Source organism: Populus alba, chromosome 1 (genome assembly GCF_005239225.2).
Source record: "Populus alba chromosome 1, ASM523922v2, whole genome shotgun sequence".
NCBI classification, from domain to species: domain Eukaryota; kingdom Viridiplantae; phylum Streptophyta; class Magnoliopsida; order Malpighiales; family Salicaceae; genus Populus; species Populus alba.
Genome location: NC_133284.1, coordinates 27,165,975 through 27,189,674, shown reverse-complemented (window position 1 = coordinate 27,189,674; position 23,700 = coordinate 27,165,975). Strand labels below are relative to the sequence as shown.

At 34.4% G+C, this 23,700-nt stretch overlaps 1 protein-coding gene and 1 pseudogene across 1 annotated transcript; one reads left to right on the top strand and one right to left on the bottom strand.

Moving 5' to 3' along the window:
* The first annotated feature begins 1,708 nt into the window (after positions 1 to 1,708).
* Positions 1,709 to 4,793, top strand: LOC118038121 (beta-glucosidase 12). Its single transcript, XM_035044419.2, has 11 exons — positions 1,709 to 1,971; positions 2,093 to 2,162; positions 2,269 to 2,327; positions 2,439 to 2,514; positions 2,617 to 2,694; positions 2,823 to 2,910; positions 3,074 to 3,448; positions 3,570 to 3,784; positions 3,891 to 4,025; positions 4,126 to 4,234; positions 4,360 to 4,793. The coding sequence occupies exons 1-11, from the start codon at positions 1,894 to 1,896 to the stop codon at positions 4,634 to 4,636; spliced, it is 1,560 nt and encodes a 519-aa protein (XP_034900310.1). The 5' UTR covers positions 1,709 to 1,893; the 3' UTR covers positions 4,637 to 4,793.
* Positions 4,794 to 13,308: 8,515 nt separating this feature from the next.
* Positions 13,309 to 21,467, bottom strand: LOC140954973 (uncharacterized; annotated as a pseudogene).
* Between the last annotated feature and the right edge of the window lie 2,233 nt (positions 21,468 to 23,700).

Here is a 23,700-nt window from a genome sequence, read left to right as displayed (position 1 = left end):
TAATATATATAAATTTACGGAAATTACCACTCCGCAATACCATTGATAAAACTTAAAACAGGCCCATTAAGCAAGCTATTAATTATTTCAAAACAACACATGTAATTCGGTAATTCCATACAGTTTTAACAATTTACAAACAAATAAGATCTTACAAAATCTAAAACAAACCATAATAGGTATAAAATTATACATTTATATACTACAAGTTTGTTTGAGAAATAACAATAAAACATGTATATCTACTAACAAAATACATATACTTAAAAAACAATAAAATTGACATTTCAATGTTAAAATTTAAAAAGATAGAATTACTTATAAAAACTGATAAAATCCATCGGCAAATCAGAACACGGATGTTGTGACCACAAAACTTTAAGAAATATAACTTGTTTGTCCTGAGATGAGGGAGATTTATGTTTGGGGGCTAGTTGTTTGCAGATGGAGAGAGTTGGGATTAGGAAGAAGGAGAAATAGGGAAGGAGAGGGTTGGCTTGCAGAGAATTATATTAACTTTTTTCGTCGGTGAGTCCGTCGGCTATTCTGATGGAAAAATCGACACATCATCGTACGGATCTGCCATATCTAATCCCTCGGTGATTCTTTCAGCATTTTAAACGGTGAACCTGTCACGTCACCGTACAGATCTTCCATTTCAAATCTGTCAATGATTCCGTCAGTATGTTTAATGGTGAACTGGTCACGTCACTGTACGAGGCTGCCGTTTTGAATTCATCAGTGATTCCATCGAAAAAAATCACCCCGCCAAAACTCCACGTTAGCGACCCGTCATTTTTTAAATTCTGAACTTTCCATCAGTAATTCAGTCGGTAACTACCGACGGAAAGTGTTCGTCAGTAGTTGCCGACTAAATTACGAATGGAAAAAGTTTTGTCGGTAATTTCGACCTCAAATTACCGATAGAAATATTCTGTCGGTAAATCCATTGCTATTAAGCAAATTTTTGGTTATGTTTTAGGTATATTCAGTCAAGAATATGCTCATGATCAAATTGCAAAATGTTTTTCTTTTGAGAAATTTTTTTAATATGATTTTTATTTGGGAACTAATCTATTGTCTTCGTGGAAAAGTTGAAAAGGAAAGATTTTAGGAAGCCGCCCCCAAGTGGATGGGTGAAAACAAAGAGTCTATTGTTATGGGACCCTACAGAGGCAGCTTGATTTTATCCATAGCTAGTGGTAATTGGCGAACGAGGAACGCACGCATGTAACGAAATTGTTTAATTTTTATTAGATTATGAAAGGAAAAAAAAAAAATATATATATATATATATGTTGATCGAGTGATTATATGACTCCCATTAAGTGGGTCGTGCATGACACGGATGTGTCCTAAAATAACTTCAAATACCTTCAAATGCCATCTTATTTGAAATTCTTCCATGCAAAAGTGTTCGAAAGTCTCTTTATTCCTCTAACCCAAAAACTTATATTGATTATTTGAAACTTCTTGATGGCAACTCATTTGAAACTTCTTAGAAATTATGAAGTAATTAATGCTTTCTCACCAGGACAATAAACAAAATGGAGAAAAAGAGAAGCACTATGAGATAACTTTGTCAAAGTCAAAGAAATTAATCCTTAATTTAAACTAAAAAAAAAAAGAAAAAGAAAAAAAAGTCAAGAAAATGCTGCTTGTACACGCTGGGAGCTAGTGCCTATAAAATGGTCGTTCCATCCATGCCATCTTGCATCAAATCTCTACATCTTCATACATTCTACAGCTCTGTAACTCACCATCTCTCCTATCGAGGAAAAGGAAAAGCACCGAATCTCTGCCTCATTTACAAACTTGCGTCGCATTCTTTGGTACCCCAACAAACCTCTGTTTCACACACTAAGCCCAAGCCTTTATAATACTTAGACTGCAATGGGAAGCATTGATAACTTCAGCCGTTATTCTTTCCCAGATGATTTTGTTTTCGGAACATCCTCATCAGCTTACCAGGTACATACTCTAAATTTTGCTGATTCTAGTGCAGTAATTAGGAGGGCAACAGAACATATTATTTAAAATAATACTAGTTATGTTAATTAATTTTTCGTTATTGTTTTATTATGATATGCAGTATGAAGGTGAAACAAACAAACATGGTAGAGGACCAGCTATATGGGACACTTTCACTGAGGAACATACAGGTACCAATCTCTCTCTTTGAAATCTGTACTTCCCTCGCTAAAAGTTGAATAGAATTATGTTAATGTCCTAAGAAAACAACCATTATTAACTTTTCAACGTTTGCAGAGAGAATAAATGATCATAGCAACGGAAATTTAGCTGTTGATTTCTACCATCGCTATAAGGTATGGGAGTTCTTCATCATATTTTGGTTGTGGTTAGCTATATGATGTAAATAACTATATTCTGATTAATTTAGTGTAATTGTTCTTAAAAATAATCGATAAATGTTACAGGAAGATGTGCAAAGAATGAAAGAAATGGGAATGGATGCTTTCAGATTCTCCATTTCTTGGTCTAGAGTATTACCACGTAAGTTTTTTTAGTTTTTTTTGGAATTTGTTCTTGACATAGTAATAGTATTGCCACGTAAATATAATAGCTTTCCGTTGGATTTTTTTTTGGAAAATGCAGATGGCAGGTTAAGTGCTGGAGTAAACGAAGAAGGCATCAAGTTTTACAACGATCTCATTGATGACCTCCTTAAGAATGGTTATAACCTTTCCCTTCCCTTCAATTAATCATAATATTTTGCCAAAAAATTGATGCGAAAATTCTTATAGAACAAAGGGTTTATCTTGTGCGCTCCATCTGAATATATGATGTTTTGTAATATATAGGTTTGCAGCCTTACGTTACTCTCTTTCACTGGGATACTCCACAAGCTTTAGAAGATAAATATGGTGGTTTCTTAAGCCCTAACATTGTGTAAGTAGCAACTCTTTCGTTAACTATTCTTCAAATATCCGAACTTGTTGTAGCTTCGAAATATTACAATCTAATCTGTCATTTTGGAGACTTTGTGGACATGTGCTTCTCTAAAATTCAAAACATTCCTATAAATTTTCTCACATGAAACATTGATTTCCAGGAACGATTTCCGAGACTTTGTCGACCTTTGTTTCCAAAAGTTTGGAGACCGAGTGAAGAAGTGGATTACCTTGAACGAGCCATGGATGTTCAGTGTTCAAGGTTATGACATGGGCACGATGGCACCGGGTAGGATTTCTGTCGTTGTAAATGATCCCCACCGATCCTTAAACACTGGTGCCACTGAAGTGTATACGGTTAGCCACCATTTGTTGCTTGCTCATGCTGCGGCAGTGAAACTATACAAGGAAAAATATCAGTCATGTCAATGTGGACAGATTGGGATAACACTTGTTTCTCATTGGTTTGAACCTTACTCAAACAGTGAAGATGATCAAAATGCAACCAAACGAAGCCTCGACTTCATGCTTGGTTGGTTAGTATTTTTTTATACATATCAAATTCAAAAGTACTTTCTGAATTCTCAATTCAGCTAGAGAAGACCTGATATGTATGTATACACAGAAGGTAATCAGTGTTTTTCTTCATGGTGGCAGGTTCATGGATCCTATAACTAATGGTGACTATCCACGTAACATGCATGATTTTGTTGGTGGAAGATTGCCCAAGTTCACTGCCGAGGAATCTAAGATGTTGAAGGGATCGTATGATTTTATTGGAATTAATTACTACACAACATATTATGCTCAAAATATCGATGCAAATTATCAGAGTGTTGGATTCATGTCAGATGCTCGTGCTAACTGGACAGGTAATTAACCAATGATCGATATCTTTTCTTTATTTTTTTTTTCAATTAGATGATGTTTTATCAATTATCAATTATTAATTTACTTTGTTATTTCTTAATTTTGTAGGAGAGAGAAATGGAATCCCAATAGGTCCACAGGCTGGTGTAAAATGGCTTTATATTTATCCCGAAGGCATCAGCAGGCTTTTGAATTACACCAAAGATCTATACGGGAACCCGACAATTTACATTACTGAGAATGGTATGGTTGAAATGAACGATCATACATTTATGTTTCTTAGTACTTCTCTAACACTAAGTATATATGTTCATAATGTTTTATTTTACTGATTTTTTTTCAGGGGTTGATGACGTAAATAACAATGCTTCATCACTAAAGGAAGCTCTTAATGATCCCATAAGAGAAAAATCTTACAGAGACCACCTTAAGAATGTTTTGAGATCCATCACGTGGGTTAATTCTTTTCATTTATTAACAAATGATCATTGATAATAAGTTTTTTAATCCATAGCAACAATTATATTATGAAGTTACCAAATCCATCTAACTGGGATTCAATATTTATTTATTGCAGTGAGCATGGTGTTGATGTTAAGGGATTTTTTGCTTGGTCTTTAATGGACAATTTCGAATGGGGAAGTGGTTATGCTGTGAGGTTCGGCCTCTACTATGTTGATTACAATAATGATTTGAAACGATATCCTAAAAAATCAGTCAAGTGGTTCAAGCAGTTTCTTAGAAGAGACTCCCACAGTCCTATTCCACATACGTATCCTCTGATTACTTCTAATGAAACGTCGAAAATTGAAGATAGTTTGGTTCGGGATGCTAAGAGGCCAAGAAATGCCTGAATGCCTTCGGCAGGATTTGAAGTCAAAGTTGTTAGCATCTGCAAATTGGGCTTTCAAAGCTGAGAGATAGAGCTCTCAGCACTAATTCAACAGAATTTGGTCACCACTTCATTCATTCAAGGCTGTGGTTAAGAATAAAATTCATGGTTCTAGTTTTCCTTTGTTTTGTTTATTATTATGTTGTTTTTTTTATTCGATTATTTTTATTTTAATATTACAATTCTTCTGCACCGTCATTGATTATGGTTTGTTCAGTATTTTTTTTTTTCAGAAAGAAAAACGTAATATTTGACCCAAAAAAAAATAAAAGAAACAGATTATAGTATAAGCAAATACAAATGAATTGGACAAACCAAAAATAGAAAAAGTAGAGAGCTAAAATAGCTTGATATACACGAAACAACGACGATATGAGAGTGTTGAGGAGGCGGCTGATTATGAATTAAAGAGAGAGATGATGTATAAAAATACAAAAATATTAGTTTGTGTGGGAGTAACATCCAAATCCATTAAGTTACACTTACTTTGCAAAGCCTAAGACACTATTCAACGACAGGATTTTGTGTTAATGGTTTACATGAAAAACAATATATAATAAATATCTCATTTTCAATGTAGTATATCATTATCTATTGGGTGGATATATATATATATCACATGTGTGCGACGTCACAGCGATTGCATCCACAAATCCTAATGTTGGTATCCTGGAAAAAATCAGGAAAAATAGGGAGGCAAGAATTCCTTGTCTTTTATCTTTGTATGAACACGAAGGAAGTCGTCATCTAGTTTTTTGATCACTAATAACCCTAATTATTCTTAGAGATCGGATATGGGGACTGATTGCATAAAAAGCAGGTATTAGCACCGCAAATACGCTCTACCTAAGATAAGTTGCTTTGTTTAATTGTCTAATATATTGTAAGGTATTGTCGTGCATTTTGTTTTTTTTTGTTCTATCTATGATTTGAGAAAAGCTCTCCTTAGTGAAGAGATTATTATCTCGTATGGCAAAACCTAACCATTCTAATTGTCATAAAAAACTAATTTTTATTTAATACTAGGAATATGTATAAGTTCATAATCCCAAATATTAAAAGAAAAATAAAATAATTTTTTTTTTAAATAATCTTTGAAAGACTTAGCCATATGCATGAAAATAAATCATATATATATATATATTGCAACATTTAGTAGAAAACTAGGTATTTTAATATTAAATTTATATCTTTATAATCACAAAATAAATACATGATAAAAAAAATAAAAAAAAAGACATCAATCTCACCTCTTTGTTTTGGATAGGTCTAACTTGACCCATGTGGTTGGGCTGGACCAGCAGACCTAGCTAGGTCACTGGGTAAAGCCTTCACACGCCTTCGCATAGTACCAGCCTTTTTGAATTCTACAAAGCTTAAAGGAGGCTTACCTGCTCTGCTGATGAAGAGGCTGATGATGGTGTAGTGGCTGACCTCCTCTCCTCTGTTCCTACTGTTTCTTTTTGGTTCTGTGTTTTGCTCCCTTCATCTTCGTCTTCATTTTCTCTGTCTGTCTTTGGTATTCTTCTGTGTATTTTTTTTGTCCCTGTTTCTGTTTGTTTGCTTCTCTCTCTACTGGTTTATTTTCGGTTTTCCTCTCCCCCGATATTTTCTCCTCCTTGGTTTCCTTCTGTTTTTTGCCTCTATCTTACTCCTTCGCGTCTCTATTTCAGGCTTCCTCTATTCGTCCCTGTTCTCTCTTTTCCTTTTCATTTTTTTTCTTTCACCCTGTTCGTCCCACCCCCCCTCTGGTTTTTTCAGTTCTTCTCCTGTTTCCCCCCTATGGTTTTTTTAGAGGCCATGAGCTGGATCATCCTCACCTTTTCACGTCAAAGAATGAATCAAATCCATCCATTGAGGCTGAGGATTAGCATTTACAATGTTTCAGAGCTGACAATGGAAGTACACTGGCACGCTTGGCTGGTTGGGGTGTTGGTTTTGGCCTCTTGTAGCAGCACTTTCCGACCTACGAAAAAGTCTTTGTTTTGTGGGAAGAGATGAGAGAGAAACAGGCTCAGGTGGCAACAGAACCAGACTCTCTTTTTTTAAGAAAATCATCGACGGCCAGACAATTGCCCTCTTATTATTATTTTTTTTTGTCCAAGAATAATCAAGTTGCTTTATTTCAAATTTTATATTATTCTACTTATTTGTTTTGGATTTGAAATATTTATTTATAAATATTATTGGCTATTATTTTTATAATTTATATCATATTTTTAATTCGAGAATTAGTTTTTTCAACCTATATTGCTTCGAGAAGTACTATTTTGGTAGTGAAAATTACATCATCTTTTATGGTGCATAGTGAGAAACCTAAACAGTTCAATAAATTGAAATTTAAACGATGACAACATAAAGTGTTGATTTATGTGCCGACCTTGAACTTGGTTAATTCTTGTAGGAAAAATGTTAAAGTTTTCAAATAATAAAATTAATTTTATAATTATGGTAGCTTTGAAAGTACGGAATCATAGTGATTTCTTGCATTAAAAAAATTACATTTTGAATAGATTAAACAATACACAATATGATGTGTATAGTTTAATCAATAATGCAAAGACACTTTGAAAAGCTTTTACTAAAAAGTTCAAGGTTGAAGTTGTCATTATGAAAAGGTTTATAGTCAGAAAATTTATAAATCTAGGAATGACAGAAAAGCTATTTGGTAAGATTTGTTCATGTATGCTATATTATTCACATATATGTTATTGTGGGTGAATAGATACGATCTTGTAAGTTCTGTTTAAGAAAATTGAGTTTTAAACGAGATCGTTTTTAACCCTTCTAATATTTCCTAGAAACTTAGTGCAAATATTATTCACACGATACTATTTTTATATATGGTATATAGTTCATAAGTGAAATGGAGATAATTGAATAAATCACGGTGAATAAGATAAGGCTAAATAAAGCAACTCAAGAAATGAAATAACTATTGAAGCCAATATCAATGAGGTTGATTACCTTGCTGATAAATTTTTTAGAAATAAAAGTATTTGTTATTTTTAAAGTCAACTTGATTATACAATATTGAGCAATTTTGGGTTAATACTGATCTTGTCAGAGATTCGCGGGTGAGGGACTAGTTATGGTTAGGGAATGTATTAGCATCTCTAACGCACCCTACCTGAGATAAGCTGCTTCATGGCTTTAACATGTTAAAGAAGTTTTAAAAATTTTATCTTTTCATCGGATATTAGAAATACAACCTACGTATAAGTTAATAATTCTTGACCATAAGCAAATCAAAATGTTAAATTCTTCTTTAATATTTGCAATTTTATCATAAATAATAATAAAAAAAATCCATAAAACAAATACCAACACGCACATACACTTTTACTATATTTTTTGTTTTTCTTTTCTTTTCTTTTTTACATACACGCTACAAATTGTAAAAATTCAACAACTAAACAAAAATTACATTAAACACTTTAAAAATTACAAAACAAACCCCAAAAAATCCATTACAGTGCAAGGAAACCTTCTAGACCCATATGAACAGTGGCGATGCGTCTCCTCCACGCGTGCCGCCAATGGCGGCGCATGGGTTCATGTGCCACTGCTGGAAACTTAAAAAAAATCAGGGGATCTGGAATGTCTTCTTCCCCTCTGTCTTCCTACGCCGGCGGTGGGAGTCACTATCACCTGCAAAAACCCAAAAATACACAAGACAATTGGTTTTAGTTTTTTTCTTTCTAGTTCACGGATCTGTTTATTTCTGTTTTGGATCTGCTTTATTCTTGGTTTTGCCTTCTTCTCTACTTCATTGCTCTCTACTGGTTGCAGGTTCGGCAGTCGATTCTCGGTTGGAAATAGGGTCGCTTCTGTGGGCACCGCTGGAGGAAGAAGGACTGTTGTTGGTCGGTGAAGAAGCTGGGGGGCGAAGGCTTCTTCTGTGAAGGCCATCGTTGCTGAGGAGATGATGGGGACGGATCTGTGGTGGAGGAGCTCGGATGCTGTTATGGGGTTCTCTAGGTGTGGCAGGCGGCTGGAAGGGAAATGGGGCTGCTGTGATGTAGGTTGAAGACGAGAGAGATGGCATTTGTGTTCTTCTCAGTTGGCTTAAGGGAGAACAAAGGAAGTGAGGGGCTTTCTAGTGGCGGCTTGAGAGGGGAAGGGATCGGGGAGTGGAGTGGATATCAACGTCGACTTGATGAGGAAAATCAATGATTTTAAAAATGACGCGTGAAAAGTCGAACGCATTCAAAAGACCCTTAAAAATTTAAATTCTTTTTTAGACGACGTTGAAAATGCTAAAATGACAAAAATATATTAAAAAACATATTGTTTTGGATTTTCGTTGTTTTCTCTATTTTTGGATTTTTCTGAAAATTTATCAAAACATGGATCAAAAATTAGGTAGCAACAACATGCTTCAACAAGTTGTGTATCCAAGACAACAAAATCTATAGGGTAAATGAATTTATCAACTTGTACTAACATATCCTCAACTATTCCTCTAGGTACTTTTACATATCTATCAACAAGTAAAAGAGTCACAGAAGTTGGTTTTAACTCACCTAGATTGAGCACTTACTTGTTCGGCTAAAAATGTTTTCTTTTTCACATTCAATTTTCTATTCATAGTGCATTGATCTTTCAAAAATTTAGCATAGAAAGGTACCTGTTTAATAGCATCTAACAAAGGTATATTGATCCTTACCTGTTTGAAAGTTCTAAGGATTTCAAAATTGTGATTGACTTTCCTTTGTGTGGTCATGGCATGAGGAAATGGGAGTGCTGGTAGGGAATCAGTTTTTTATTTACAATGTTCAGATTCAACCCCTTCCTTAATCTCAGAGATAGACTCATCATCTTTCTCACAAGATTCAAGAGTGGGTTTTTCAATAACCTTACCACTACGAAGAGTGATGACTGATTTGACTTGATTCATGTGTTGGCTTGCGGAACTACTTGCATTTGCATTGTATTACCCTTTTGGATTTTGCTGTGGTTGAAATGGAAACTTACCTTTCTCTTGGAAACTGAGAGTAGATGTTAACTTTGCAAGAGTATCTATAAAATCTGTCATGCCTTGAACAAGTTGAGTGTTGATTGCTTATTGCTTTTCAATGAATGTATGCAATGTTTCCTCAAGATTTCTTCTAGGACGTGGAGTATAAGGAGGTATATATCCATGAGAATTTTGAAAATTATGGTGTGCTTGAAACGGTGGCTGTGAAGTTTGTGCATTATTATTATCACTCTTCCAACTTAAATTTGGGTGATTTCTCCAACCAGAGTTGTATGTTTGCGAGTATAGGTTATGATTGGGCCTTTGGAAACTATTTAAATCATGGGCTTGTTCATAGAGGCATTCCTTGAAAGAAGGCAAAGTTGGACAGTCATTGGTTGCATGTTCATTTATTTCACAGATTTGACACATAATGTCTTGAACAGATTTTAATTGACTACTCTTTTTCAATTCTAATGCCTTGACTTTTCTAGCTAAAGATGCAAACATGGCTTGGAGGATGATATTCCCTGAGGTTATACATACCTCCGCTAGATGTATGAGATTGGGTTTTACTTGGTGCCTCGTAAGTGCCTGTAGTGTCTTAATTTTGCGTATTTTCAGCTAGCAAGTCTAAGTACTTCATTGCTTCATTAGGGTCTTTATCTTCAAAAGTTCCATTGCACATCAATTCAACCATTTGCCTATCTTTAGGTGTTAACCCTTCATAAAATTGTGAAACCAATCTCCATGTTTCAAAACCATGATGAGGGCAAGTATTATGCAAGTCTTGATACCTATCCCAACATTGGTAAAATGTTTCACTTGGTTTTTGAGTGAAAGTGGTGATTTGTCTTTTGAAAGAGTTGGTTTTGTGAGATGGAAAAAACTTCTTTAAAAATTATTATTGCATTTTATCCCAAGCACGAATGGATCCTAACCTAAGATTTTGTAGTCATGTTTTAGCTTTATCTTTTAATGAAAAAGGAAAAAGCTTTAATCTAATGGCATTCATTTTACAATTTAAGTCATTATAGGTGTTACAAACTTCTTCAAATTCTCTCAAATGCAAGTATTGATTTTCTAGATCTAAGCCATGAAAAGAAGGTAAAAGTTGAATAATGTCTGGCTTAAAATTAAAATGAGATGTATCAAGAGGGAAAACTATGCATGAAGGTGCACTTGTTCTTGTGGGATTTGTCATACACGAACGGCTCCACTTTTTGTTTATTTTTAACAAAAAGATTTTTCTTGATTTAGGGGGAAATGAAGATTTTATTGGAGTTGTCATCTAGTAATTTGAGGGAACTAGAAATCCCAAATTAGACACTGGTCCCAGAGATTCAGGTACGAGGTTAGTTACCCTTACTTGTGTGTTTTTTATTTGATTCAAATGCTATTATATTTTGAGCTTATTTGCAATTTTGTTTTTTTTTAACTGGTTAACATTGATCCCAAAAAATAAAAGGCACGTTAAAAATAACATCAATCCCTCAAAATAGGAGATACGTTAAAAATGACATCAGCCCCTAAAAATAGAAGATTCGTCTAAAATATTGATGTTTGACCCTAAAAATGAGAGTTACATCTGGATTACCAAAAGAAAGAATGGACATAATCCATATTTGGTATTTAAATTTTTGACATCGATCCTTTCTGTAAAAAAAAAAAAAACACGTGTCAACAAACAATATTTATTTATAAAACAAAAATTATTTTAATATCATTGAGAAATGGGTATAACCATACTTGAGAATCGGACATTGAACTCACGAACAATGACATAATAAGATGGATGTTGGACCCGCGTCATTATTCCTTTTATATTTATTTTTGGTTTTTTTTTGTTTTTTTACATGTAAAAAAATTTACAAGTATTTATATATATAAAAATATCAAAAATACTATTAGGAACCCCAAAAAATTACCGGAGTGCCACTATATATAGGTAAAATATTGATGCATTGAACCAGCATCTCTTTTTTAAGCTTAACCCTCTCTTTTTCTTCTCAATTTCAGTAGTTAAACTCATCAATCAATCGTTTGATTTATGTAATAGGCTTGCATTTAAGATGAACATTTACTATAAATTAAAGGTATCTTATAGTATTAAACTTGTTATTATAAAACATGCTTTAGTTAAGGAGTTATTGATACTTCAAGTGCCAAATGATGATATAAAACCTTGATAAAAATTCACTTTTTCAGTACTAATCACACCCCCCTAGCCAGCTTATTACTAGTCCCTAGTAATCAAAGCGCTAAAATAATTTGCAACTTCCACAAAGCAAGGCATTCATCATTCAACTTTCATTAATCTATCTAGATAAACAAACTCTCATTAAATATATATTGTTGCTTCATATTTCTTAAACAAGATATTAATAAACCTTCTTTTTATGTGCTCAATGTATGAAAACATAGATGATGGGGCTTTTGTTTGAAGAAAACAATATTATGTTCTAATGTTTATGGTTAACTTTCTTGGGTTGAGATTATTTATTTTTTCTTTTTTTTTTATACATACAACTTCAAACACAATGCATCTTTAACCCATATAACGAGCTTTAAGCTAATGACTCCCAGACTAGTTGATCTTAGGACATTAGGTGTTGAGACACCCCACGAGCTTAGTAACTCGGGTTACAGATATTGATACATAGATAGTACAATATTTGACTCCTTTAAGCTTTTCTCCTTAACCCATGTAACAAGCTTTGGGCCAAGAGCTCCCAAATCGGTTGACTTTAAGATATTAGGTGTTAAAACACCCCTTCAGGCTTAATTGCTTAGGTTAGGGAGGTTACAAAACCAAACTTATCTATGTTTTTATTATCATCAATATTATCAATAATTTTAATTTATTTTTTGCAAATTTTATACTATCATTTTCCCTTAGTTGTTACCTTTAACAAAAGAACATAATTAATATAATAATCCAATATGCAACCCACGATCATATGTTAAAGTGTGTGTGTGTGTGTGTGTGTGTGTGAAAATGAAGGTTTAATAATACTTGTCAAATGAGAATATGAGCAAAATCAAGTGATAACAATGCGAGAGTTTGTAAACCTGAATATTTCAAGAAGTATTTTGATAGACCTTGATAAGAATACTTACTAAAATTCATCTCAAGAGTCAATAAAATTTCCTCCTTACTCTGCCATCCTAATAACAATTTTGTCAAATGGTTTTAATAATAGCAAAAACAGTTACTAAGTTAGTTTTTTTATGTCAACGACTACTCTCTCCCCCCAACCAAAACGAGGCATTGTCCTCAATGTTCTAAGGTAGAAAGATAAAGTATAGAAGACATCACCTGAAATAGCAAACACTGACAAACCTAAAACATACTTAAACAAATATAAAAAATAACAAAACAAAATAATATGCTATTAATAAAACCAAAAGACACAAGGTTTCACAAATTAAGGCTCAAATCTAATCTAAGCTTTTTACGGCTTTTCTTAGTTGATCAATTTAGACGACTCATGCAGGGATCAATGACATGAATGAAATATTGTAGTTGGTCAATCAATTGTTTAGCAATAGCAGCAGAGATTATGATTTGTTGTGTCGAAGATGTTAGAAATTCTTGTTCCATAGCTTGATCAAGAAAAGACAACAAGTTATCATAAAAACCATGTGTATCTATAGGTAGTTGTGATTATAGCTCATCTTCCTTTGGTTTTACATTCAAAAACAGCTTAAACGTCCTCTATGGGTCGGGGATAGGCTTCCCATCCAGTTTTCTTAAAAACTGGCAAACAGGGTCTTTTATAATCAGATTTCCAAGACTATGTCGAGCATGTTCTTTATGGAATTGTGGCCATAAATCATGAATTGCACGGTGCACATCTCCACTAGGATGCGTCTCAAGAGTCAATAGAAGATTATTTAAAAACCCCTTACTCGGGCCATCCTTAATGAATTGTATTTTATCTTCACAGTTTATAGATATCATTTCTAAAGAATGACATGTTGTCTTACAAGTCCATTTGGCACATCTGTAACAGACTTTCAGTTGTTTTGCATGATGTTTCTTTGCAAAAATGCTTTTACATATTCTAGGCATGTATGTAATGAAAGAATTAGACTCACCTGATAATCGGACCTTTGCTTCAATTAGCCAGCAAATATCTTCAGGAAATCCATGATTCATTAACAACCTCAATCTCACACACCTAGCACGGTAAATTTTTGCAATCGCATTTCGAGGCAAAGCGAGAAAATACTTTTTTAATTTTTCAAGAGTGGTGTCCATTTTCAAATGAGAATTAGAAAAGAAATTCAAGGAAGCGTGAAAGAGCAAAGAATTGCACAAATATATACAAATATCAATTATTATAGGAAACTAAAAAAATCGACTTATGTCACGAAGTACCGTTATCAGCCATTTGACCAAGGTGAGAGAGACTAGCAAAAAAAAAGTTACACCCAAATGAAACACAAAATAATATGAGAAAAGGAATCAATATTTATATACAGGATCACTCAATTCAATAGAGTCATTTTCAACTGAAAAATTGTCAAAATAAACTTTAAAACGATGCCCATTTACCTTGAAAACATTGTCATTCTTTGAATTCTCGATATCACAAGCCCCATATGGATGCACATGTTTCACAATAAAAAGACCGTTCTATCTTGATTTTAGTTTTCCAAGAAATAAATGGAGTCAAGAATTATAAAGCGAGACTTTTTGACTAACATTGAATGTTTTTCTCAGTATTTTCTTGTCATGAAACTCTTTGATTCTTGCTTTATGAATTCTTGAATTTTCATATGCATCATTTCTTATTTCCTCAAGCTCATTTATTTGTAATTTTCGCAGCTGACTAGCATCATCAAGGTTTGAATTGAAAGCTTTAATAGCCCAATAAGCTTTATGTTCAAGTTCTACAGGCAAATGACAAGGTTTTCCTTAGATAGTCTATAAGGTGATATACCTAATGATATTTTATAAGCAGTTCGATAAGTCCAAAGTGCATTATTAAGTCTTAAAGACTAGTCTTTCCTATTAAGGTTCACTGTTTTCTCTAAGATATGTTTGATCTTCCTATTAGCAAGCTTTACTTGTCCACTTGTCTAGGGGTGATAAGGGGTGGCAGCTTTATATGTGATTTTATATTTCTTCATTAAAGACTCAAATGGCTTGTTGCAAGTATTGTTTTCCACCATCACTTATCATGGCTCGAGGAATTCCAAATTGACTCAAAATATTTTCTTTCAAAAACTTTACCACTGTTTTGTGATCATTGTTTCAACTTGGAATTGCCTCTATCCATTTTGAAACATAATCTACTACGAATAATATGTACAGGAAACCAAATAATAGAAGAAAGAGCTCTTAGTCGTCAATCACACTAAAGAGAGAATCTAGATAGAGATCCTCCTCCATGGAGATGATTCCACTGCTGGTGCTGGCGTGAGGCTAGAGTTTGTCTTCCACTTTGAATTCCTTGTCTTGTTTCCTACACTGATCTCGTTTCCCCCATCCTCTGATTCCCTGGTCTTTCTCAAATTCTCGGTTCCCCCTTTTTTATCATTTTCCCGCCTATGCTCCATTTCAAATGGCAAAGCACAAGCGGAAGGCTATAGCTGCTGCAACACATGGGAAAGCCACCCTGCATGACCCTACTCCAGATAATCCTGACCATGCTAGATCCATTGTTCTGGCTATCAAAGCACTTTCATCCTCCTCCTTCCCTCCTCTGGCCAGTGCTGTGTGTTCTAGCGTTCTTAAGCCTATCCCTGAGGCTGCTCCTAGTCCTGTTTCCTTAGATGACGTCACTGTAGATGATTGTTCTGAAGATGATGCTTTGGCTGGTGATCTCTTGGATGAGGAACAACTGGATCTCTCTTTCACTGATGATGACTGTGAAGACCTGCTTCTTCTTCTCCCTTGTCTCCTCCTCTTGCTGGCCTTATACCACCCCTCCCTCTAGCGGTGGCCCACCCTCAATCACCGTGGTTGTTGGCTCTTCTTCCCCTTCTGGTGGTAAGGTATGGGCAGATCTTTTCTCCACCAGCAAGCAGTCTTCTCCATGTACAAAGCTTCAAAACTTCTCTCTCAACCATCTTACTAAGACCTGTGCTATTTCTCCTGAGGATTTCCAGCCTCAGTTTGAAGTTATGTGCAATAGGTTATGTCTCTGGCAAAAGCCCAGGCTACAGGGCTTTGAATGGTATTATTTCCTCTGTTTGGAAGCGTGAAGCTTCAGTTACTATTCATGCTTCTCATCTATAGATTCAGCAGTGAGGAGGACAAGTCCTATATTCTTCGTAGGGGTCCATATCAGGTGTATGGGAGACCTCTTGTTTTGAAACCGATGACAAAATATTTTGACTTCTCCAGTGAAGAGATGACAAGAGCCTCGGTTTGAGTCAAATTCCCTAACTTTTTTTTTTATTGCTAGTCTCCATCTTGCTTATCCAAGATAGCTAATATCCTGGACAAGCCTATCCAATGTGATCATATGACATCCTCTCTCTCTTGTTTGTCATATGCTCGTGTGTTGGTTGAACTTGACCTATGCGAGGACCTTCAAAACTATGTAGCGGTGTCCCTGCCATCTGATCCCATTCTCAACTAGAAAGTTGTCTATGAAGCTTTGCCCAAATTTTGTAACTTCTGTAATGTCCTTGGCCACACGCGGATCCTCTACCCCAATGCCGCTGCCAGCCCTCCACTAGCGGGTATCACTTCACCTGTGAATGGTAAAGGGAGTGTTTTTCACCGCCTGGGCCCTCAGATACCTCCCTCTAGTAAGCCAAGACAGGGTCAGCCTCCCTCAGTTCAGGGTCCTTTCAAGGATTCCTCAATTGTAACAATTGTGGACTCGGAGCCAGCTCCTTGTGATGATGCCTCTGATGGTTGGATTGCGGTGGAGCCTTGGAGAAAATCCAAGAAGCACATCAGTAACTCCCCCAAAAGGAAGGAGGTGTTTGCAGTTACAATCGTATCTGCTATGTCTCGAAGAAGTGATGTTCCCTCTAACTGTGCTGTTGTGGTTAATTCACTTGGTGCAGGGACAGTAGTTGATGCAGGTGTGGACTTGGGAGCTACTTCTTCCACGGTGCCCCTAATTTTGGGGGAAGATATTTTGGCCACCATTCCTACTGATGTCCCCCCCTTGGGTGAACCGGTCAACCACAATGGGAAGCTCCTCATTCAACGGAAACATGCTGGTAGTAGAAGGATCCCTCCTTCTCCTGCACCCACATGAATCTTTATTTTTGGCTTTCCAGGGGTTCTATTCGTCTGCTCTCTGATACAGCCGGCTTTTGGACCTCCAAACTGATGCTTTCATGGTTTGCTTGGTTCGGGTTTTTTTATGGGCCTTTGGGGCTGGTTTTTGCTGGTGTGGTTAGTTGGAGTAGGTTGTGAGTTGGCCTCCTCTCTTGCTGGATTGTCTACTGCATTCCAAGGAATTTTGTTTCCCGATCACTGCTGGTTTTTGGTCCTCCTAGCATATCATTATCTGTTAGTTTGTTCTTTTCTGCTATTTTATTGCTGCTCGGCTTTGATATTTGATCAAGGGAACTTGTTCCTTTGTTGTTAATGTAGGCTTATCTAGCCATGGTTTGTTCAAGGGAGTTTGTTCCTGTTGTGTTCAAAGGAGTCTGTTCCCTTTGCTGGTGCATGTAATGTTCTGCTGGTTTTCAGCTTGTACTGCAAGTTTGTCTTACTCTTTTTTTATCTATACAATTTCTTACATTTGATTAAAAAAAAAAAAAACCAAATAATGCAGTAAATGGACCCATAAAATCTATACCCCAACAGTCAAAGATCTCAATAACAAGAATAAGATTTAAAGGCATCATGTGACGTTTTGAAATAGATACCAACTTTTGACAATTTTCACACGTCTTGCAGAATATATGTGAGTTCTTGAACATGGTGGGCCAGTAAAATCCACTTTATAAGATTTTTGCAGTTGTCTTTCTTGATGAAAAATGACCCCCACATGCCTCAAAATAACAAAATTTAATGACACCACTTACCTCATTGTCAGGAATGCATCTTTGAAATATTTGATCAGAAAAATATTTGAATAAATAAGGATCATCCCAATAAAAGTTCTTCACTTTGTTCAAAAACTTTCTTTTATCTTGGGTACTCCAATAAGCTGGCAATTGTTCTAAAACAAGAAAAGTAATAATATTAGCAAACCAAGGCATTGTAAATACGGAAAGTAAAGATTCATCAAGAAAGTAGTCATCGATTGGTATGATGTTAGAGTTCGAATATGTTGTCAATCTTGACAAATGATCTGCGACAACATTTTTTGTGTCTTTCTTGTCTTTGATTGTAATATCAAATTCTTAAAATAACAAAATCCACTGCACCAATCTAGCCTTAGAATTTTTCTTAGAAAAAAGATATTTCAATGTTGCATGATCACTAAAAATAACAACATGTGAGCCAACAAGTAAGATTTGAATTTTTCACAAGCAAATACTACTGCAAGTAATACTTTTTGAGTGATAGTGTAATTCATTTAAGCACTATTTAAAGTTTTACTTGTATAGTAAATCACATAAGGTTTCTTATCTTTTCTTTTTTCTAAGACAGCACCCACGGCATAATCACTAGCGTCACACATTATTTGAAAAGGTAATGACCAATCAGGAGGTTAAATGACAGGAGCAGAAGTAAACAAGTTTTTAAGTTTAACAAAGGCTTCTTCACAATGTTTAGTCCATTTAAAAATATTATCTTTTATTAGAAGGTTACTCAAGGGCTTAGATATTATACTAAAATCTTTGATCAACCTTCTATAAATATCAGCATGTCCTAAGAATGATCTAACATCTTTAACAGATTTTGGTATTGGTAAGTTGGCAATTAACTCAATTTTAGATTTTTCAACCTCAATTCCTTTCAATAAAACAATGTGACCAAGTACAATGCCATTTGTTACCATAAAGTGACATTTTTCCCAATTCAATACAAGATTCTTCTCTTCACACTTTCTCAAAACCTTTTCTAAGTTAGTCAAACAATCATCAAATGACTCACCAAAAACAAAAAAATCATCCATAAAAATTTCAAGAAAACATTCAACCATATCACTGAATATGTTAAGTATGCAACTTTGAAACGTGGTTGGTACATTAGATAATCCAAAAGGCATCCAATGATATGCAAAAGTACCAAATGGACATGTGAAAGTAGTCTTCTCTTGATCTTCCAATACAATTTCAATTTGATTATAACCTGAATAGCCATTTAGGAAACAATAAAATTCATGACTTGCAACTCATTCTAGGATTTGATCCATGAAAGGTAAAGGAAAATGATATTTTCTAGTCATTGAGTTAAGTTTCCTATAATCAATGCACATGTGCCAACCAGTAATAGCCCTAGTTGGAATTAACTTATTTTTCTCATTTGTTATCACAGTGACTCCAAACTTATTGGGTACAACTTGAGTAGGACTTACTCATTTGCTGTCGAAAATAAGATAAATGATTCCATTATCTAGAAGTTTAGTGACTTCATTTTTCACTACTTCTTTCATATTAGGATTAAGCCTTCATTGCATTTCTCTAGAGGGTTTAGCATTTTCCTCCAAATAAATCCTATATGTGCAAATCAAAGGGCTAATTCCTTTTATGTTAGCTATGGTCCATCCTAATGTATTTTTATGCATTTCCAGAGTCTGTAATAACTTACCTTCTTGATGTGCATTAAGTTTGGAAGAGATTATTACCAGAAAAGTTTCATTTTCTCCTAAAAATGAGTATTTGAGATTAAATGGTAATGGCTTCAAATCAGGTTTTAGTAGTTGAACACTTGAAGGTATGGATTCAATTGATCATGATGGCAATTCTTCAATTTGTGATCTCCAATTACATGCCTTTGATTCTTTCTGAAAATAGACCATTTGCAAATCGTCAGAGTCATCAATCTCAGTTTCACTGGAAGTGGTTTGAAATTGATCATGAACTAATTTTTCAATAAAGTCCACTTCCTGTAAATCATTATCATCTCCAGGTTGCTCGTAAATATTGAAAATAATCATCTCCAATGCCATGTTTTCAAATGATAACTTCATTATTCCATTCCTACAATTAATCAATGCATTAAAAGTTGAAAGAAATGGATGTCCTAGATGACAGGAATTGAATTACCTGCTTCAATATGTTGTGTATCAAAGACAACAAAATCTACAGGGTAAATGAATTTCAACTTATACTAACACATCCTTAACTATTTCTCTAGGCACTTTTACAGATCTATTAACAAGTAAAAGAGTTACAAAGGTTGGTTTTAACTTACCTAGATTGAGACTTTGAAAGACTGAATATGGAAGTAAATTCACACTAGCTCCAAGATCAAGTAAGGCTCTTTCAATTTTATGTTCTCCAACAAAGCAAGAAATTGTAGGAAAACCAGGGTCTTTATATTTCAAAGCATTATTATTCTGAAAAATGGCACTTACTTGTTTGGTTAAAAAGGCTTTCTTTGTCACATTCAGTTTTCTATTCACAGTACACAGATCTTTCAAAAATTTAGCATAAGGAGGAACTTGTTTAATAGCATCCAACAAGGGTATATTGATCCTTACTACCTGTTTGAAAGTTTCAAAGATTTCAGAGTTGTGATTAACTTTTCTTTGTCTGGTCATATCATGAGGAAATAAAAGTGCTGGCGGGGAATCAGCCTTTTATTTACAATGTTCATGTTCAATCTCTTCCTTACCCTAAAAGATTAACTAATCATCTTTCTCACAAGGTTCAAGAGTGGGTTTTTCAATAACCTTACCACTGCAAAGAGTGATGATTAATTTGACTTGATCCATGTGTTAGGTTCCATAACTACTTGCATTTGCATTGTATTGCCCCTTGGGATTTTGTTGTGGTTGAGATAGAAACTTACCTTTCTCTTGAAAACTAAGAGCACATGTGAATTTTGCAAGAGTATCTTTAAAAATTATCATGCTTTGAGTAAGTTGAGTGTTGATTGTCTCCTACTTTTCAATGAATGTATGTAATGTTTCCTCAAGATTTTTTCTATGAGGGAGAGCATAAGAAGGTGCATATCCATGAGAATTTTGGAAATTATGGTGTGTTTGAGACGGTAGCTTTGAAGTTTGTGCATTATTGTTATCACTCTTCCAACTGAAATTTGGGTGATTTCTCCAACCAGGGTTATACGTTTGTGAGTATGGGTTATTATTAGGCCTTTGGAAACTGTTTAAAGTATGAGCTTGTTCATGGAGGCATTCCCTAAAATAAGGAAAAGATGGACAATCATTTGTTGAGTGTTCATTGGTTTCACAGATTTGATATACAATGTCTTGAACAGATTTTATTTGACCACTCCTTTTCAATTCTAATACCTCGACTTTTCTAGCTAAAGATGCAAACTTGGCTTGGAGGTCATTATATTCCCTAAGGTTGTGCATACCTACACTGGATGTATGAGGTTGAGTTTTACTTAGTGCCTCATAAGTGCATGTAATGTCCTAATTTTGAGCATTTTCAGCTAACAAGTCTAGGTACTCCATTGCTTCATTAGGGTCTTTATTTTTAAAAGTATCATTGCACATCAATTCAATCATTTGTCAATCTCTAGATGTTAACCCTTCATAAAAATGTGAAACCAATCTCCATATTTCAAAACCATCATAAGGGCAAGTATTAAGCAAGTCTCGATATATATCCTAACATTGGTAAAATGTTTCTCCTGGCTTTTGAGTAAAAGTGATGATTTGTCTTTTGAAAGAGTTTGTTTTGTGAGACAGAAAAAAACTTCTATAAAAATTATTGTTGTATTTCATCCCAAGCACGAATAGATCCTAGTCTCAAATTCTATAGCCATGTTTTAGCTTTATCTTTTAATGAAAAAAGAAAGAAAAAAACTTTAATCTAATGGTGTTCATACTACAATTTGAGTCATTGTAGGTGTTACAGACCTCCTTAAATTCCCTTAAATGCAAGTATGAATTTTTTAAATCTAAGCCATTAAAAGAAGGTAAAAGTTGAACAATGTCTAGCTTCAAATTAAAATGAGATGCATCAGAGGGGAAAAACTATGCATGAGGGTGCACTTATTCTTGTGAGATTCATATGGTCTTTAAGAGTTCTAACACAGTTATTCTCATTATTCTCATTACGAAGCGACTAGTTTTCTTCAGCCATATTTTCTAAAAATAATGAGGATACCTTACAACCGGCAACGGCGCCAAAAACTTGACACAGCCAAAGAGTTGATGTCTTCTCCCAAGTGTAGGAGTGTCAAAATAATAAATAACCCGGCAAGATCAGGGTCCAACCACAAGAAGGTTAAGTATATAATAATAATAATACTAGTAGTAGTAGTAGTAGTAGTAGTAGTAGTAGTAGTAGTAGTAGTAGTAGTAGTAACAACAACAACAACAATAATAAGTTGAAGAGAGCTTTGAGATGTGATATTGATATAAGGATTAAACAATGATAAAAAAAAAATTGTCAAAGTTAGAGGATCCACTAATGGTATTTCAAACAAGTATAGTATAAACTCTTATTACTTAACTGGAAACCACACAAAGGAGGTTCCAATCGGATTATAAATTGTTAACATGATTACATTAGTTATCTTATTCGAATAATGCTAATACTTGTAAATGTTGTCAAGTATTCATGATTATAACTTATGTTAACAACAAATCAAGTTCCTTTCATAGCACAGGTGTCGGTTATATCATACGGTTGGGCTATGAAAGTGCCAAGTATTTATTGTACTAAGAATTATACAACATAAATCTAGATTAACCATTTAACAAGCAAAGTATTAAAAGTGAACAAGATAACAAATACAAAACATGTTAGTATTAACCATTAAAGTCCATGTTGAGTTTATACTATACTTATTCTTACACCATTAGTGTAACCCAAACATTGACATAATAAATTTAGCTAAACATAATGAAAGAGAGAAACATAAATAAACAAGATATGAAAATAAATAAGATATAAGTTAGCTAAGTAAAGGAACAGAAAGGAAATAAAAAGCATAAACAAGAGATTAATATAGTATAAAATAAAACTTAACATTATAAAATACAAAGAAAGAAAGCAAGAGCAAGATCTTGATCTCAGAACCAAGATACCTAGATGCATGGCAAATGCCTCCTTTTATATGCCAAAATTTGGAACTATTGATTTGATGACTAATTGTTGAGTGGATGGCCACATCTTGACTTGGTGACAAAACATCATTTCCTTGTTATGAAAGATCTTGACTTGTCTAAACAAAACATCATTGCTAACGTCAGAATTCAAACAGACTTTAATTATGAAAGTTCTAGGAAATTGTCTCAACTTTCTAACAAAAAAAGAATCAATGCATTTGGACTTCTAGAACTCAAGATATGAGCTGAACATTGAACAGTGTCTGGGCTGCAGGACAGATTCGGACTTCTCCGTTGTTGCTCCAATTTTAACTTGAAAATGACTTTTTTTTTAATCTTGCACCCCCATGAAAGTTTTAGGCTTATGTCTTAGCTTTCCATCCATATAGATCAAACCTAAATCCAAGTTCTAAAGGTTCAGTTATGATCCAATGACTGAACAGTGTTTCAATTTGGACTGAACCAACATCTTTTTTCTAAGCTTAGCCCTCTTTTTGTCTTCTCAATTTCAGTAGTTAAACTCATCAATAAATCCTTTGATTTATTTGATAGGCCTGCATTTAAGATGAATATTTACCATAAATTAAAGGTATCTTATAATATCAAACTTGTTATTATAAAACATGTTTTAGTTAAGGAGTTATTGATACTTCAAGTGCAAAATGATGATTGACACGACCAAAAGATTGATGTCTTCTCCCAAGTGCAGGAGTGTCGAAGTAATAAATAACCCGGCAAGACCGGGGTCGAACCACAGAGAGGTTAATTGTATAAATTATAAATAACAATACAACAACAACAATAACAACAATAACAATAATTATTATTATAATACTCAGTACGTGGCGTTGTTACACCTGAGAATGATCCAAAGATCGGGTCACAGGTTTCCAGCCTATATACTGAGTTTATGAAAAGATCAAAGGGATATATTACAGAATG